The sequence below is a fragment of the Lates calcarifer genome, linkage group LG19 (assembly GCF_001640805.2).
Source record: "Lates calcarifer isolate ASB-BC8 linkage group LG19, TLL_Latcal_v3, whole genome shotgun sequence".
Taxonomy (NCBI): Eukaryota; Metazoa; Chordata; class Actinopteri; family Centropomidae; genus Lates; species Lates calcarifer.
This window is the reverse complement of record NC_066851.1, coordinates 13,541,640-13,560,400: the sequence shown is the minus strand read 5'-3', so window position 1 is coordinate 13,560,400 and position 18,761 is coordinate 13,541,640. Positions and strand designations below refer to the sequence as shown.

At 41.1% G+C, this 18,761-nt stretch overlaps 3 protein-coding genes across 3 annotated transcripts; 2 read left to right on the top strand and 1 right to left on the bottom strand.

The window, feature by feature from the left end:
* Window positions 1-220: 220 nt before the first annotated feature.
* On the top strand, window positions 221-1,865 carry LOC108874864 (saposin-C). The gene is made up of 4 exons (XM_018663406.2): window positions 221-542; window positions 624-721; window positions 887-979; window positions 1,603-1,865. The coding sequence occupies exons 1-4, from the start codon at window positions 500-502 to the stop codon at window positions 1,774-1,776; spliced, it is 408 nt and encodes a 135-aa protein (XP_018518922.1). The 5' UTR covers window positions 221-499; the 3' UTR covers window positions 1,777-1,865.
* A 1,648-nt stretch (window positions 1,866-3,513) lies between these two features.
* On the top strand, window positions 3,514-5,884 carry LOC108874853 (antimicrobial peptide NK-lysin-like). The gene is given in 6 exon segments (XM_018663395.2): window positions 3,514-3,670; window positions 3,765-3,850; window positions 4,618-4,695; window positions 4,781-4,804; window positions 4,806-4,936; window positions 5,571-5,884. Coding segments are annotated over 6 exon segments (444 nt in total). The 5' UTR covers window positions 3,514-3,621; the 3' UTR covers window positions 5,647-5,884.
* Window positions 5,885-8,797: 2,913 nt separating this feature from the next.
* Window positions 8,798-18,710, bottom strand: tonsl (tonsoku-like, DNA repair protein). Its single transcript, XM_018663660.2, is given in 29 exon segments — window positions 8,798-9,364; window positions 9,824-9,957; window positions 10,122-10,195; window positions 10,328-10,503; window positions 10,840-11,011; window positions 11,539-11,846; window positions 11,939-12,017; window positions 12,113-12,269; window positions 12,456-12,550; window positions 12,730-12,938; window positions 13,030-13,519; window positions 13,619-13,872; window positions 13,979-14,102; window positions 14,243-14,362; window positions 14,364-14,407; window positions 14,523-14,595; window positions 14,897-14,986; window positions 15,118-15,173; window positions 15,263-15,461; window positions 15,656-15,781; window positions 16,251-16,403; window positions 16,501-16,652; window positions 16,768-16,882; window positions 16,968-17,139; window positions 17,240-17,369; window positions 17,460-17,643; window positions 17,787-17,929; window positions 18,248-18,343; window positions 18,433-18,710. Coding segments are annotated over 29 exon segments (4,350 nt in total). The 5' UTR covers window positions 18,458-18,710; the 3' UTR covers window positions 8,798-9,164.
* Between the last annotated feature and the right edge of the window lie 51 nt (window positions 18,711-18,761).

The window sequence follows — 18,761 nt, the reverse complement described above, 5'->3', positions numbered from 1 at the left end:
AGCCACGGGAGGAGCAGCTGTACACTGCACTGACGAAACAGAAACAATGACAATGAGCTCTGAAAAGCTGGGGGACAGGATCACAGGAGACGGCTCAGAGCCCATGTCTGCATGTAAACAAGTGACACTTTGTAAGAAAAAAGTCTAACCCCGATATACATTTGATCTCAGCTTTCTATTGCACCTCTCTTGCAGAGAACCTAGTCCACTTTACACAAAGTTACCACAAATCTGAAGCAGTACACAAGAGGCTCACATCAGGTGCATTTGACTGCACCAACAAGCCACTACAACTACAGTGGTTGGCAGAGGCATACAACCACGAGGTGGTAACTCCAGTTTGTTCAGAAGTGTTTGACTTTTGCAGGCAATGCTCTTGTGGAAAGTAAAGTGCTGATGAATGTGTTTAAGAAGCAAATAGCAGAAGCTATGGAACAGAATAAAACGCCTCAGAGGGAGAAGCTGAAGACAACTCTGATCAAACAGCGACAACAACGCCATGAATCCTGTCATCAGCATCACTCTTCTCCTGCTCTCTGCAAGTAAGAAACTAACGTGAATTCTTTCTTCATTTCCTCAGGTAATTTAATTACCGGACATAATTAGTTTTTCTTTTTTTTCAGCTGTGGGTGATTCATGGAAGCGACTAAAGATGGAGGAAGATTTTCCCTCCCAGTTAAAACACCATGCAGGGGAAAGAGCAGAAAACCATGAAGAGGAGGTGAGAAAACCTGAGGAATTTAATTTAAAACATCAGCCCTCTTTTTTTTTTTTTTATAAATGTATCTGCATATTTCTATCTGACTGTCTCACCAATATATCAGCTGATACATTCATTAAAAAAAAACATGAACACTTGGATTTTGTATCACTTTGTTTGTATCAGATTCTGCAGGATAGAGCTCTCCCAGGTTCCTGCTCTCCCTGTAAGTCCCTTGTATCCAAATTAAAGCAGCAGCTGGGCAAAGACTGTTCAAAGGTAATGAAATAAAAATACTTGAATAGTAAATAGAATAATAGAGCAACATATATTCAGAGCCTGACTGAGGCTCCCTAAACAAATTCAACTCTCACTGGGTTCTTGTGTTTTTTTAATAATGCATACAAATCCAAGTCGATCTTGGTCATTTTTTGCTGACTTTCTATGCATTTGCTTTTGTTGTTTTGTCCCCTACCCACATTCTTTAAGTCTGAATTATCTTTTTGTCCTGGAACCTAAACAACAGGAAAAATGACAGCATACAATCAGAAATGACCCAAACAAAGCACACAGTGAGAATCCCTCAAAGAGGACAAAGGTGACAGCTTTTATAGTGGCTTGGATCAACGAGCCCAGGTGCTCCCAGTCAGCTCAAATGGACGGCCCCGCCCACCTAATTACCTGAAGGAAACAAGCCAAAACCAAAGAGGCCAGAGAGTTTCACCTGTATGGCCACCGTCATATACTATATACTATATATATTATTTTCTAAATTGTTATTCTTATGATTTGGAGAAATTTGTATGTTGTTAAAACTATATTGAATCAGATCAGTGTCAGTATTAATGAATGAGAAGTGCTACTTATCTAACGTTTTACATTGTGTATGTTTTTTACTGAAGATAAAAATTGAAGAGCTGCTGAACACAGTCTGCGACAAGCTGAGGCTTATCGAGATCTGCAAGAAGATCGTCAACAAGTACAAAAGCTCTCTGATTGACGCTATAGCCAACCATGGGACTCCCACTGCTATATGTAAGAAGCTGAAACTCTGCAAGAGAAATGCACGTCTATAGATAGTACACATTATGCATCTCTGCCGCAACCTGAAGTGTACTCATGATGTTTCAACTGTTTGATTTTGATAATAAAATTCCTGCATGCATATTGTCTTGTTTCTCTCTTTCCTCTCATTTCAGTAATGTTAAGACTGATATTTCTAGCAGACACCGACTGTAAGACTTCTCTTATCCTCAATAGATTATGAATGATGAGAAAGGTGAATTGTAGGAGAAAAATTTTGAGGCGAAAGTTATTGGCGCTCTGCCAGTCTCAGTGTAATCTCAGTGAATGTGGAAACACTGGCCGACATTCAGAGGTCATGTTGTAGATTATCCTCAGACAACAACACAGCTTTTACAGTTGTTTGAAACATGAATGGAATCAACATTAGTAACGATGTAAAAGTCATTGTTCATTGTGGACAAACCATGTTACACCTCAGGTATTTCTACCTACCCAGTGTGACCAGCACAGGTGATACTGATGACCCTGATTAGTACTGACTCATGTCAATTAGAAACACTTGAGACAAAGACCAAATCAAACCAGTGAAAAACTAAAGAACAAAAAAAAAAAACTCAATCAAACTAACTGTACTTTGGAATAGCAAACAAAATAAAATCATACATAATTACACATTTACACAAATAAAAATGCATATAAAATTAAATCAAAACAAAAACTTCAACATCTGAACTGCAACTGTCAAGCTACAGGCCATCACAAACTGTCCAAAAAACAGTTAATCATTTATGCCATTTTGGAATAAACTATTTAGTCTCTAAGTCCACTTTGCCATGGGTTTTTACAGTGCAGTAAAAAGTGTCAATGTATTTTGAGTTGATGGCCAGATTTTGGGACAGATTTTCATGTTCCTCTTGGGATGAATTTTGGTGATCCCTTAACCTCCTATAGTGTCATTAACAGGTCAAAATGTTAATTTTAACTAACTAATTAATACACTATCAGCTGCATGAACTGGGCCCTGTGGTTATTTGATGTCTCTTAACCATTAGGCTACTGGGGTCTACCTTGGTTTTGTTATTTAAAAAACAAAAGAAAAGGGGGGAAAAAAGCAACATTGACATTCCCATGAATCTCAGCTGTACTTTGTGTTTACTGCTAGAATAGTAAGCAAATGTAAGCATTCTAACATGCTAAATTAAGATGGTGAACCCGGTAAATAGTATACCTGCTAAACACTAACATGCTAGCATTGCCAGTTAGCACCACAGCACCTAAATACAGCTGCTAACATGGTTGTAGACTCTAAATCAACAACAGTTCAACATTTATTCACAACTGATTAATCTAACAGAATGAAACATCAAAGATTGTCAGGATCAAATTATTTTAGGATGCAGAGCTCCACTCAAATCCAAGTTAGCCTTTAGCTAACAGAAAACTGTTGTGTGGAATAGCTAAGCTTCACTCTCACTCTCCTTTATATGAACTGCTACACACACGAACTGCTTAATGATTTTGAAATCCACTTTAGTGATAATACACTTAGATAACAGACAGATTAGAAATATATTTATGAGTGATATTTATAGAGACACTTTGTAGCGTGAACCACAATATATACCACTGAGTAAGTGCCCTGACTGGAAAATTTTACAATTTAAATGAGTAGGTGGTTTACACTTCCTGTATATACCGTGTGAAGGAACTTTTCTGTGTAGCTGGTCTCCGCAAAACCATCTCAGAAAATCAACACTGTGACCAGCTACCAGTTTTGGTTTTAATTTCCGTCTGCAGTAGACTTAGCAGTAATGATGCTGCAGCCCCTCACCTCACATATAAAAGGATCTCACACACAGAGGTGAGAGATCAGAGATCACTGCTCACTGTCAGCAATGGAAACGTCTTCAGTCCTCCTTGTTTGCCTCCTGGTGACATGTTCAGGTGTGTGTTCTGTTCACCATTTTCCATGATTTTCATGGTAAAACATTGTCTTTGTCAAGTTTTCTTAGACATTTGTTTTGTTGTCCCTTCACAGTTTTGACAGTCCATGGAAGAAGCTTTGAAGTCAACATTGATGATGAGGAGCAGGTGGATGTGGAAATCTCAGTGGGGGCTCGCAAGGTAATATGGCTGCTTTAAAGAATCTAGGTTGTACTTCGATATTCTGTGTTCATCTTGAAATATCGGATGACACATGTTCAGTAAGGTGTCGCCTTTCTATCTGCTGTGTCTCTGTGGACTTCAGTAGCCCTGACTTTGACTTTGGGCCAGGCAGCAATTGAAATGTACAAAATTATATCAATATTAATGGAAATAATTGTCAAAAGACAGTGGGCCTATAGACCACAAAGCCTGTCAGGCTATTTCAATAAATATTGCATTAATGAAACAGTTTTGGAAATTGAACCACTGCATTTACAGATATATTTTAGTCCATTCTCTTAACTTGTGTGGCCACATGGGGGATGTGATCATACACAACAAAAGAAAAGGTTAAATGCTCATTTATCATGCCAGAATTAAATCCCACTTTCAGTACCATGGATAGCGCCACTATGCCAGGCACCATTAAAAACATTTATTAACAAACTTCAATATTTAATAGTAAATAATCTCAAAATGCAACAGTGCAACATGCTGTCAACAAAAAATAAATAGGCTATTGTCACACTCAGGAGCATGAGCACTGAAAGTTGAGGTCCGTATCTGATTTTGTTGCTGTTTGCATTGTGAACTGTTCTCAAGTTGCAGCGTTTTAGTGAAATATATGTTTATTCCTAGCTAATGATAAACTCTTGTACAGAACCAAAAGTTTCACCAAATACCAGTTGTTTGGAAGACACAACAACACTTGGCTCAGTACAATCATATGTTACTTTCATTTGCAGATTCCAGGTTTGTGCTGGGCATGCAAGTGGGCTTTGAACAAAGTGAAGAAAGTCCTTGGACCAAATGCCACCTCAGAGGTAAAACAAAGTGTCCACAAGCCCTAAACATTGTGATGAATGGCATCATGGATGGAGTAATGATGTATTTTTTTTATTCTTACAGAACGTGAAATCAAAGTTGAATGCCTGTCTGCAATGAAATTGGCCTCTTGAAGTCTGCGTGCCACAAATTTGTGAAGACACACCTCGGAGAATTAATCGAGGAGCTCACGACCTCTGATGATGTGAGGACAATCTGTGTGAACACCGGAGCCTGCAAGTGAGTTACCAGCCTGTCATAATATTAACCTGAAACTACATGGATACACTGCTCTGGAGGTTTTAACCAAAATGTAAAACAGTGTATCTTCACAAGAGTCTTTATTTCTCATATTGTAGCAACTTTAACTACAATTCTTCTTTTGTAGTTTACTTGAGTATGTTGTGCTTCTTCATACCTCTAGTCTACTACATTTCATTTACTTTTTTTTTTTCATTTGACAGCTACACTTTTCATATTAAAATTATACATGCAAAACATCTGATCATTACATACATTAGTTCATTACATGTGATCACTGTTACAGATTAAACTATCCAACAAGTAATGTAAAGTAACTGAGACCAATTATAACATTAAAATAAGACTTAAAGATTAATACATAAATAAATAATAATGAGTGGTATATTAGTATAACACTGATGGAGACATACTTTTGATACTTCAAGTGCATTTTGTTGGTAGTATTTTTATCCTCTTACTTAGGTGAACTTTTCAATGCAGAATTTTTATTTGAAATGGAGTATTTTCATAATGTGTGTTATTGCTACTGAAATACTAATGATTTTGTTACTTCCTCCATCACTGATAATATTTGTGCTCCTCCTCTTTGTTTGTGGTGTGCTCTCTTTAGGCCTAAGGAGCTGCTGAACGAGCTCTTTTATCTCGGAGACGAATATCCTCAAATTAAAATGAAGAAATTTCCCTGATGCTGTATGCATGAATAAAAATAAAACTGCATTAATTTGTGATTTAAAAAGAAAAACAGTGGGTGTTTTGTGGTAGAGACTGGCCACACACTCAGTGATTTCAGCCTTCTTTTTGTCACTGCATTTTGTCTGCACTGCACTTTGGCAAGTGCTGTTATTTAGTTTGCAGTCCTTGTAGTGTAACTTTCCACTTCTGTATCTGTACACAATTGATTTCAATAAATACTTGCATTTCAAATTTTATGAATTTATGATTTATGAATATTCTTTGTTGGGCTAAACACAATGTCAGGTTTGACTTGCAACTGCACTTAACAGTATGCTAAGGCATCATAACCCCAATTTTGTATATTTTCACTTTAGTAAAGGGTTGGTTTAAGAAAACTGAAAATGAACATTTGTGCCAAATTTGAAGAAATTCCCTCAAGGCGTTCCCGAGATATCACACTCACAAAAATGTGACGGACAACCTGTAAACAGCCTCTAATTTAATCATTTGAGTTGGGTTATTCACCTTTACAGTAATATACAGCTGAGTATTATCAGCATAGCAGTGGAAAGTACTTCCATGACTGTGTATGATGTGGCTGAGACATGAAATATAAATAGAGAAGAGCCATGGGGTACACCATATTTCACACAAGAAAACTCTGACATAGTGTTAGGATAGGAAACACACTGTGTTCTTTCAGATAAGTCGGAGTTTAACCATGTGAGGGCCATGCCAGAGACACCAAATTGACTTTCCAGTTGGTCCAGGGATATACAATGATCTGTAAAGTATCAGAAGCTGCACTGAGATTGAGTAAAAGAAGCACAGAGGTGAAATCAGAGTCCACATTAAACAGAGGATCATTCACCACTTAAGGAAGTGCAGTTTCAGAGGAGTGACAGACCCTGAAAGGAGACTGAAAAGTTTCAAATAGCTTACAGTCAGATATGTGGGCTGAAAGTTACTGAGGCGCAACTCTTTCTTGTAATTTTGAAAAGAATTAAATTACAGAATGTGAGTTCCATTTAAGGTTTAATATGGCCAGTCTGACCAGTCATTATGTATACATGTTCACCCAACACTGGCAATATGATCACAGTGCTGCTGCAACATCCATCTTGCTGAGCCAAGATGCACATGAGAATTTCTTGTGGTTTTTGTGGTGACTTCTCAGAAAAATGCTCACTTGAGTTTGACTTTAACAGACAACAATGGCAACTGCAAAATGCATTTAGCACTTCAGCTCAAATAGAATGCCTTTAACTATACTGGCAAATAATAACAGCGATAGTAATGAGAAAACTTTTGAGGTTGGATGGATGGCTCAAAAATGGCCAAACAACAGATAATTGTTGTAATTTCATTTTTGTGTATGAATTAAAGTATTAAAGACAGCAAACATAATTAAGGTCACTGTTGAACTTGAAACTGTCATAGTCAAAATGATAAAGAAACAAAACAACCATTACTAATCAGCCTTCCTCTGACAGGATGTTGTGGGGTGCTGTTAACCCCCAGTACCCCGTCCCCACCCCCCACCCTCTAACTAAAGATATTATTTGTGATTGGTCTGCATATGAGAAGGGCTCACTGCAGCACACACTATCTCAGACACTCTTAGCCATAACTTCAGTTCTTGGTTCCTCATATTCATGGACATGACTGAAAAGATTCAGGAGTAATTTCTTATTATTTTTTTAATGAAGTGAGCAAATAAACAAACACAGTGAAATCTTGCCTAATTAAAGTACTACAGCCGTCACTAAAGCAACTGATATGCACCAATCTGTGAATCAGCTAATATTTCATGACAACATACATTATTACATACAAAATTATAATTAAAAAGGCGATTCACAACATCAGAGGATAAGTCTGGTGATACTGTATATTTTTATCCAAGCTAGAAGCAGCTGCATGGATCGACATGTCTGTCTGTTGATCAGTCCACCACTTTGGTCCAGGCTGAAATATCTCAATGGCCATTTAAGGCATTGTTATGAACTTTAGACATTTATGATACCCTGATTCCTATAGTGCTGTCAGCAGGTCAAAATTTAACTCTGTCTCATACTTTGGTTTGTTACTATACACTTGTAAAACTGACAGCTAATTTGCAAATGATCCTGAACATGGTATTATTGCACCTGCTGAAAATCGACATGTTAGCATGCTGGTGTTAGCATTTAGCTCGAAGCACTGCTTTAATGTCACAGAGCTGCTAGAGTGGCTGTCTTAGTCCTGTTCACTTCTATGCCTTTAATTTTCCATTTAAGCAAAATTATATTCAAATACTACATTGCCAAAAAAAAAAAAATTCTGTCAGTGGTATTCTTACTGCCAGCAAATGAAAAGATCAAATGAATTGTCTGTGCTGTCAAATCTTAATATAACTAATTTCACCTGTCCAAAACCAGTTAAAACATTAGTAAACCACATCCTGGCACTGTGTGGCATGCATATATATATATATATATATATATATATATATTTACCACATGTGCCTCAGCGGTTGAATTTGAATCAGTCCCACAAATACTGTCATACTGCCAGAATTAGTCATTGGCACACAAATCAATCAGATGAGAATAGAACATGCAAATTAGGCTTTTGATAACTGTACAATTATATTTCTATTTCATTTTCATTTAGAATTGAGAGAATTTAAAGTCCAGTTTGCAACTTTATTTTAAATTAAATGTTGCACTGGCATTGTTGCAATTTGAAAATGAAATATTTAATTCTGTATTTTCAAACAGTAAAAATATGTGCATTCCATAAATCATGCATACACATGTGAAGCATTAAATTTCAATCACATTACATTATTTCATTGTTGGCACACTTGGACTTCCATATCCTGCAAGGACAGAAATGAAATCTTAGACCGTTTTATTCTAATATCTTAATATACAGACAAGGATCTGTGGGCAACATTGAACTCAGACAGCATTGCACCCACATTCTTTAATCACAAAGATACAGAAACCACAAGCTGACGTGCTTAGTGGTGATGCATGTGACATGGGGGTGTGACAAACAGTTTTATGTGGTAAATACATCTGATATATAAGATAAGTAAAAAATCTTCTTCGTTCTGGATTTATATGAACCTGAACATTTTTCTTCATAGATTAAAATGGGCCACTGAAAGACAAGAGCATCATGAGTTACTTTAATATATTTTTTTAATCAAATCAGACAATGATTCAGTGGGTTGAGGACAAAGGAGCATTACCACTGCTACCAAATGGTTTTTATACACATACAAGTTTCATAGGTACACATAAATAAGGTGCACAAATTACATGAAACATGAGCTTTTTACAGTGTCACTAGTTATTTTTTCAGCGTAGTCCTTTTGAAGATTTAAGAGTGCAGCCTCAAGCTGTCACTGCTAACTGAACAAAACCTTAAAAAAAAAAAAAAAGGAAAACCACCCTTTGTGCTGTGTGTTTATGACTTAATAAAACACAAGTAAGCTACTGATTTCAGATGAAGATGAAGCAGATTTTATTTTCCCTCTTCATGAGGAGGCTGCGGCAGAGAGCAGGCACTTGGCGTTTCGGTCAATGAAGTGTCCGTGTGACTGACAGTTGTCCCAGCTCTGCTTTAAAGCCTGCCTATCCAGCTTGTTGAGTCCCTGAGAGCAAAGACGGAGATCCTTGACCAGCTCTGGCAAACCATCCAGACCTGCACTGTCCCAGGGGCCCGACACCTGACAACCTGAGGGGGAAGCAACAAGCAGAAACTCAGTGTATACAAGATATTCCCAATATTCTTTTTTTGCCATCAAGATTAAGTATCCAAACCTAGCCTCAAGATATTTTACTCACCCTTAAATCAGTTAACTTTATGCATAACAAGCCCTCATTAAAGGCACCTTGTGGAGATTTTGACCAGTATCTATTAAGCAATGTTTTTATGAGCTGGTCTTTTCACGCAATTCTACTGATGGACAATTGGTGGCAGTAATATGCCAAGAAATGCAGTAAATGAATAAATGAATTAATAGTTTTATTTCACATTTGGCCATTTATATAACACAATTATATAGAAACATGAATTAACACAAACCAAACTTGCTGACCTCATACAAATATGAACAGTATGTGAACATAATACAATCAAAATAAAATCTGCATCAGCCCATGTCACTTTTGAACATACACATACAGCACATACCTTGAAGGTTTAGAAGGGTCAAAGGTCGAGAAGTCTCTCTGAGAGAGTTCAGGATGCTGTGAAGTCCTGCTGAGGTCACAGATGGGTTTCCTGACAAGTTTAAACTCACCAAAGACTGGCATGAAGGCAGGCACCTGGACAGGATTTAAAAGAAAAATGAATTACTCAGAGAAATAGGCAGCTGCAGAAGCAAATAAGTGACAACAGATCAAACTAAAGAAATAATTCTGATGATGAGTCATGCAAGTTTTCACAGAAAAATACCCCAGCATAGACACACACACACACACACACACACCTGGCCAAGGTGGCTACACTGCTGTCCGTCAACCCGTTTGCTGCCAGACTCAGGTGGGTCAGAGAGCACTCATCCTAGAATTAAAGACAAACACCTTCACTTGTTTCTACTGTCAATCAATCAATACAGTAATCAGTAATAATATTGTATATTACAGTACATGATGTGTGTGTGTGTGTGGTGTGTGTGTGTGTATGTGTGTGTACCTGTGACAGGACTTTGGTGAGGTGTTCAAGTGCCGGGAAATCAGCAGGACCCCTGCGGATGGCAGACAGGTCCAGGTGTGTGAGGCAGTGGAGAGGCAGAGTCTTCAACACCAGCTCAAAGCCAGTGGAGCCCAGTGCATTGTGGGATAGACACACTGATTTCAGGTGGCCAGTTCCTTAATGATCAAATGATAGTACATCTATAAGTAATTAGTGATTTTAAACCCTCCAGAAACATATTTTTTCAAATGAACCCAGACTGAAATGAATCTTAGATACTTGGCTGGCACATGAATAATAGCATATCATAAAGAAAAGAGCTTCATCTCCTTCCGCTCCAACTTTAATCATTAAGACAACATGGCTCTTCTTGTCAGTTAAACCTCTCAACAGGGCTTTGCTGATAGTACAAGGATTAGATTAAAAGAGGAAGCTGCTGTTCAGCCACTTACTGCAAACTCCACATTAAAACCTACCAAAGCACACACAACTTTAACATTCTGGGCCATTACCTGTCAGAGCGCCGGCCAGCAGCAGTCGATGCTGCTGGAGGAAACGAGCAGTGAAGCCACAGGCCTGCAGAGACAGCTTGGCTAACAGAGGGCAGCAGGACAGCAGACAGGACAGGGACTCTGACACACCGTCACCCAGAGGATTCATACTGAGGTCGAGCTCCTCCAGGCACTGGTAGAGGAAACCACAGCTAGAATTATCTTTTAATTCAATTAGAAATTGTGTGTCATTCTCAGATGTGATGGTAAAATGTGCAGGACTTTTGAGATGACTGTTTTGACACTGTGGTTTGACACCTAAACAGAAAAAGGCACGTAGAGGGGAGAGGGGTCGGGTGAGGGGGTGGGGCATTGTGATTTTCAGTAATCACACTAACCGAGATGTCAGTGACAACTTCACACTTGAAAATGATGACAATGAAAAAACAGTTATATAAGTCATTTTAGTTGAGGCTTTAAAATAGCTACTTCCTGTTGCCAACAATGCAAGGTTTATTTACCTTTTAAAGATCCTTAAATTCAAATATATATAATTGTAATTTACTACAGTGTTCATTTTAAACATAATCTGGATCCAAACAGTATCACCCAAGCTGAGTGGAATCTCACAGGAAACACTGACACACCAGGTGAAATTAAAAAACAAAAACAAAACAAACAAAAAAAACAAAAACAGACTGGTCCAGTTGAGCTCTTTACCGGAAACGCAGGATGGCTCTGTCCCGTTAAAGCATTTACTGCCTTCTCCAGCCCCTCCCCTGTAATGTGATTGGCAGAAATGTCCAGCAGCCGAAGCCGAGGCATGGTGACAGCCGTGGCGACCAGCTCGGGGAGAAGGTCGTCGCGGAGACGGTTGCCGGAAATCCTCAGCTCGGTGAGGCTGGTCTGAAGTTTTAGGGCGCGAAGCAGCGGGTTGAGGGAAGAGGGGGCCAAACTGAGGCCACAGACCGACACAGAGGAGCTCCCGTCCTGCACCTCACACAGCCGGGTGACGCGCTTGTTCTCTTCTGTGAGGAGGGGGGCAAAGACACACCTTGTTTCATGACCGATTATCGACATTGAGTTTGTGTGTATTTGTGTGTGTACATGTGGTGCTCACCCACTGCCAGGCTTTGACAGGCCTTTTTGTAACGCTCAGGCAGCGGAGGGAGGTTCCAGGAGCACACTTCAGCCAAAACCTGCAACACACCACAACATTATAATTCTGTCCTGATGAAAGCAAGTAATCTTAAAAACAGCCTTAATGCGAGACACTTTTCTTAAGTGGCCTCACCTCTTCATTGGTGTGCAGGACGGCCAGCAGCAGGTCCTGCGGGGAGAGAAGAGCACCTTCTTTCTGCAGCGAGAGACGAGGCAGGAGGCCACATTTCTGGTAGTAACGCTGAGCCGCCTGCTCACACAGCCACGACACAGTGCAGGAGTCTGCCTCACTGAAAACACAGTGGAGTGGAGTGCAAAAACACCAGTATTAAACAAAAGTTCAACGTTAAATCACCAAATTGTAAAAACTGACACTGCTATAACAGTATCTAAGAAGTACAAAGCTTGTAATTTGACATCATTGACAATTCTGACATCTATTCATTCTTTAATACGATCTATTGTATGTTTTCAACCTTTGTGGGACTGGGATGAGGAAAACATCGTCCTGGACTCTGACCCTCATTCTGATTGGTGGAGGCATCGGAGCAGCCAATGTTTGAGTTGGAGGCTGCAATGTAAAACAGATATAAGCATTACAAACTGGCTTCTTTCACGTGTATGTGTCCACACACACACACACACACACACACGTCTGGTAATATGGAAAAGATATAATTGGTTTGTCACAAAATTCTTCATTTTAAATTGTGTTACGAGCATTTTTCAAAACAGTAATGCTCTTCTGACCTGCATGTGTATTTGTGGAGGAGGTGGTGGAGGGGTTTCGGGTCTAATGTCGTCATCATCCGTAATCGTGGGGCTGTGAGACCTGTTGACCTCTCGTCTGCCCAGCCTCACCATGCCGGGCATCTGAGTCATTTTGACCTGGTGAGGCTTCAGAGAGCCATTCTTTTTCAGAGAGAGACTCCTGCTGGAGGATGAGGGAACTGCAGAACCTGAAAGAGGAGCAGCATAGTGAGGGTAAAATAAGCAAAGCAATGTGGAGTAAAATAAAATAAAATACTAAAATGAAAATGAACGCATTACCTCTGCAGTTTGTGTTGGAGTTTAAGTGCCTGTTCTGACTTTTGGCTGCTGAAAACGCGGCGCCGTCCTCCCTGTTCATCCCGTTCTGCTCCACTCGAAGCCTCCTCTTCTTCTTCGGCTGAATTTCCCCCAAATCATCCTCCAGCCAGTCATCGGCTAGATACTCCTCCTCGGGAACCAGGGCTGATCTGTTGCTGGATGACGATACAGCTGGTGTGCTGGAGAACTGGGGCTGTGAAAGACCCTGCAGAAGAGTTTTGGCGCTGCCCAATCCTCGGATGGCGCTGTGGTACTCCTGTCGTGCGAAGACAGACGGCGCGGGGGCCTCTCTGACGCCTTCTCGACCCGAGGTGGGGATCGAGCTGGTTTCTTTGTTTGCCGGTACTTCCTTTTGACTCGGGGCTGCTGGGAAACTGTGTCTGGGGCGGACGGGACGGAGGGGGCTGATGGGGCAGTCGGAGTCACTGTCGTCTGAGCTGCTGCTGTTATTCTAAGGAACACATGTACATACAAACAAATAATGAAACTGCAGATCTGTAGAAGTTATGTTGTATTTTTATCCGCATAGTAAACATTAATCAGACGTTACCCCATACAGAACAGCAGCCTCTGTTCCTCTGGCTCTGTGCCGCTGTGTTGAACCGTTGCTCTGCCACCGTTTGGGGCTGGCAGGTGCCGCCTTCACCTCAGAGTTCCTGCTGCAGCTGCTGCTGCTGCGAGGCCACTCTTGGCTGGTGGAGCAGCCCCCTCCAGAGGACGACAGCGGCTCCGAGTTCTCGGCATCAAACAGCTGGCTGTCCTGCAGGGCATCAAAAGGCTTGGCTGGGGCCGGAGCAGCGGGAACTGTGTTAGGCAGAGATAAGTGGGGAAGATGAGTGCTTGAGAGGGCATTTAAAGGGCAAACTGAGGCCGAGACGATGTTAAAAAAAAAAAAAAAAAGAAGCCTCACCTCCCCCTGCCAGTGCTTTCCTCAGCAGTCTCTCTGTAGCTATACACTCCTGTTTGGTCTCCTGGTCCAGCTCTCTGCTGTACGTCCTCTGCCAATGACGCAGGGTGTCTATGGCCGCCTCACCCTGACAGAGAGTGACAGTATGATAAACAGATACACACACAAGTGCAATTAAGAATGGGATTTATTTCTGTAGAGAGGTGGGGTCATTTCTATAATACCAACACTGGTCACTAATAACCCCACACATGCACACACACACACCTTGGAGTTGCGTAGGGTGACAGAAGCCCCTCGTTCCACCAAGAGCCTCGCAACTTTTAAATTGCCACAAGCAAGGGCATCATGAAGAGGAGTCACTCCTTCACACAAGGGACCACCAGGGATCATTGATGTTAGCGCCGCGCTCCAGCAGCAAGGCTACAATGTCTGCATGACAGAAAGACAGACAAAGGATGACAAGAGGATGGAAGAGGGTTTTTTTTTCATTTTCATAAAACAACTTTTAAACGTGGTTCGATGTAGTTAATCCTAAATCAGTTACCATAGTGACCGTGGTTGCAGGCCTCATGCAGGGGAGTCCATCCACAGTAGTCTCTGGGGTTCACTGGGTGACCCTGATATGGAGACAAGCAGGAAAAAAAATCACCAAACTGTCCAGGTTGCCTGATGTTACAGCTTCTGTCTGCAGACTTTACTTTTTACTCTTTCATCTTCATGAACATCACCCTTTATCAATGATTCATAGCTGAGTAAATATTTAACAAGCTCAGACAAGAAACTCAAGTCCAAGAGGTTTGTTAGTGTTTATTCTCTTTAGGATTTTATTTATCTGTCTTTATCTGTCTTTTGACTTTAATGTGCTTTTTTGGTCACATTTTCAATAAAAGCTGTATTTTTTTTTTTTGTTTCTCTCACCTGTTCTACCAGGTACTGGACCTGCTTCAGGTTTCCATCTATACATGCTCTGTGCAGAGACGTCTCACCCTTCTCGTTCCTCTTGTTCCACTAAAGCAAGGAAACAGATAATGGGGCAGCACGCGATGTAAGAGGGTCAGAGGGTGAAACAGTGAAGATGTAAGACATCCGCATTAAAGAGGGGGCGATCGCTTGTGCAAAGTAACTTCTAAATGACTCACCCTTCCAGCCTTCCTCCTTCCTGACACCATCTTGTCATACCCCTCCAAATCATCATCTAGAGATGGCGTGAAAAGACAGACATAAGATAACTTTAATCTAATCAAAAAGTCGAGAGGTGTCACAGTTCGACGACGCGAGGCCCACCTGAATCTGAGAGGACGACGTCGCTGTCATCCAGAGGTTCGCTGTTGTCCATCTCCTCCTCTTCATCCTCCTCACCATCACTCCCGTCTGGACACCAGCCCTCTGCGGCACACAGCTCGTGCAGCCTCGCCTCGGTGTCGTCAGCGTCTAATGAGCCTCTCCGTCTCTGGGATGCCAGCCACAGCCTCAGCACACGTTTCTGTTGGAGGGCAAGAGAGGAAAACTTCAAAAAGTCTCCAGTTTAGTTTATTCCAATAAATAAATTTATGGTGTGACTGTGCCTGTAGGTTTCCAGCTAAATAAGAAGGGTGCTATAAAAAACTTTTTTCATATTTAATCAGCTTCTTAATTTGGTCTGAAAATTTTTGGAATACTTTTAGCTGTTCATATCACCTTCAGTCTGGCCTGCCGGGACTTCTCAGCGCAACGTAAAGCCGTGCTGTAGCTGCTGTCTATATCCTGGAAGGAAACGCCGCTCTCCTCCTGAGCCGCTGCGATGTTCAGCCAAGTGCTACATTCCTGATAGACACAGATTCAGGTGATAAGTATGGACACCAACTGAATGAAGGAATGAATAAACGACGGGCAAAATACTGAGATTTACCAATTATGGTATTTTCTAGTATTGTCATATTATTAAAGCTTTTTTCTTTTTTTTAAAAAAAGGAACTCATGTTTTGTGATTTATTTTCCATGTCTCAACAAATGTACCTTTTACATATGATTCATTGAAATAACAGAAGAAAGTCCTCCTTCTTTTATGGACATTTTAAAGACTATATATGAAGAAGTGCATGTAAAGGAAGCTAAAAAAGTACACACACATTTATTGCCTACCTTGAAATGTAAGCAAAGTAAATTGATCCGTTTGTACAATCGTTCATACAATTATAGCATTAAATATACATTAGGTCTCTTGTTGGTAGTTGGTAATTCTGGAGGAGATCATAGTGCAACACTTAATACCCATTTGGTTGGTCAAATTCACCTCAGAGGAGCTGCCCTGTCTCAGAGCCAGCTCCTGTCTGTAGTGTTCCACCGCCTTGCTGTGCTGCCTCAGGTCTGCGTACGTTGCAGCCAGGGACACGTGGATTACAGCAAGCTCCCGGGTGGCCTTTCCCAGTGTCTCAGCGCCCTTAAGCTACACACAACATGACAACACAGCTTATAAATTGAATGCCCTGGCAGTGTACAGAGAGGAGTTAAAATGCAGTAAATATTCTTTTGATGACCCTCACCTGAGCTTGATAGGCATCCAGAGCTTTGCTGTAGCAGCCAACTTTACAGTAGAGGTCCCCCAGCTGCTCTGCCAGCTCCACAGCCTGATGAGAGCCCAGTCTTTTACCCTGATCGTCCCCAAGCTCTTCCTCTAATTTACAGCCTTGGTCAGCTGTGAAATTGGAAAAAAATAAAACAGAATAATGTCATCAACTCAAGTATCTTGAAGAGAAAAACATTAAACATATGATTAATGAGACTGGGTGAATCAAAACTTGTTCAGTCACCGTATTTGAAAGCTTTCTTCACTGCCTGCCTGTCCAGGGGCTGCTGGGAACCCAGCAAGAGAGCCTTCTTCAGAGATCGTCTAGCTGCTACAAAATCACCGAGAGACAGCTGCACCTGTGGATAAACATCACAAGCATGCGCTGATTACAAACTGTGCAATCACAGCAGCAGAAAATAGGAGAGTTGGCTCAGTTCATACCTTGCCGATGCAGTGAAAGCACTCACTCTCACTGAACTTGTCTTTAATCTTTCTGGCACACTCTTTGGCTTGCTCTAGGCAGCGCACAGCGTTGGAGTGTTGACCATTACGAAAGGAGATGTTGCCCAGGTTGAAGTTTGCACGGTACAGATCCTCCAGCAGCTGGCTCCTCCTTTGTATGACAAAAATGGAGGAAGACAGAACCATTAACAAACGGGACGTTCCTGACAAGTTTTTCCATTGAGATAAAGTACAGTTTAGGATTTTCATACTCAGCAATGAAGACGCTTCGTCTGATAAACTCGCTGCAGCGTTTGGGCTCCCCGAGATGATCACAGACCAGACCGAGATTGAGGAACAGACGAGCCTTCATCTCACTAATCTCACGCCCTGGCACTGTCCCTGGAGTTAAGAAAAATGGAAAATGTTAAGACAAACAAATGATCAAAAACTACACAGCTATATTCTTTACAAATCCCTGCAGATACACACCTTCTAGACGATCATCCACAATGGCCAAGCTCTTCCTGAAGGCATCCTCAGCATGCTCTAAACTGGTCCTCGACTGGTCTGATTCATAACGGAAGAGGTAGGTTCGACCAATAGTAGCCAGCGCCCTTTGTTCCTCTGCGTGATCTCTAACAGAGCGAGCCAAGTCCAGGTGACACCGCTGGTGCTGAGGAAGACAAATACATACAACACTTTATCTGCTTCCTAAACATCTTTTTGAGACTGCAATGTTGTCCCCAAAATCTGTATCACTACAGCACTGAGGTACAGTGCACAGCACAGCTCTGAATAATTTGAAAATCTACTCACTTTCAAAGCAGCCTCAATGTTTCCCATCTCTGCATAACACTCTCCTATCTTACGATTGGCCACGGCTCGGCCAATCACGTCATTCAGCACCTCAGAGAGGGCCAGCTCCTGCTGGTGCTCCCTAATGGCAGCCTCATAATCACCTGAGATACACAAAGATTTAGACAGGACAAGCTGACTAAACAAGGAGATGTAGAAGTCAGTTTTATACTGCACTTTCAAAGTGTAGAGTGCAATGCCTCAAAAAGGAAGAGATAGATGGGTCATTTAAAACAATAAATTTAGATATAGAATTTGTAAAGGCACACAAGCTAAGTCTATTAAGAATAATCGTCTAAACCTTGTGTTATATATTTCACATTAGAACAAGTAATAATGTATATTCTGCATTATTAGGATCCAACATGTCTGTTGACTAGCACGATCAACCCTGATCCCAGTTCTCATTATAAACTACTTACCATTTCTGGACAGCAGCTCTCCTAGCTGGTTACAGATGTTAGCCTCCTCTTTTAAGTTGCTGCTGTTCTGGGCTTTGCTCTTTGCTTTCTGCAGCTCTGCAGAGTAAATCACCCATTCAACATTTACTACAACAACGTAAACACATGTCAACTCCCAAACACGAGTTAAAGTGAAGTAAACTTACGTTTTATCTCCCGCGACGAGCTCATCTTGATTCAGCTCCGAAGCTGTAGAAGTAAATGACAACAACGCAGCGCGCTTCGCTTTAGCTAGACGAGTGCTAACGGACAAGCTATAAAGTCGCGATTATTAGCAACTTTTTCACTTCATTTTCACTGATACGCGTCTTTGTTTGCGCTTTAATGATCTCGATGTCATCTATGTATCCGATCGTGGTCGTTATCTCATAAAAACAGCGCTACATATTAGACATACCGCTGCTTCAGCTACCAGTCTTCACAAAGCCGCGCCATTACTATCAGCCAATGACTTCACTGCATCTCTGCAAGGGTC

Excerpts from the sequence above, each read along its gene's own strand:
- LOC108874864 (XM_018663406.2), top strand. The coding sequence starts at position 500 with ATGAATCCTGTCATCAGCATCACTCTTCTCCTGCTCTCTGCAA. Across the intron at positions 722-886 it reads CAGAAAACCATGAAGAGGAG|ATTCTGCAGGATAGAGCTCT; the intron begins GTGAGAAAACCT and ends TGTTTGTATCAG. Across the intron at positions 980-1,602 it reads TGGGCAAAGACTGTTCAAAG|ATAAAAATTGAAGAGCTGCT; the intron begins GTAATGAAATAA and ends TTTTTACTGAAG.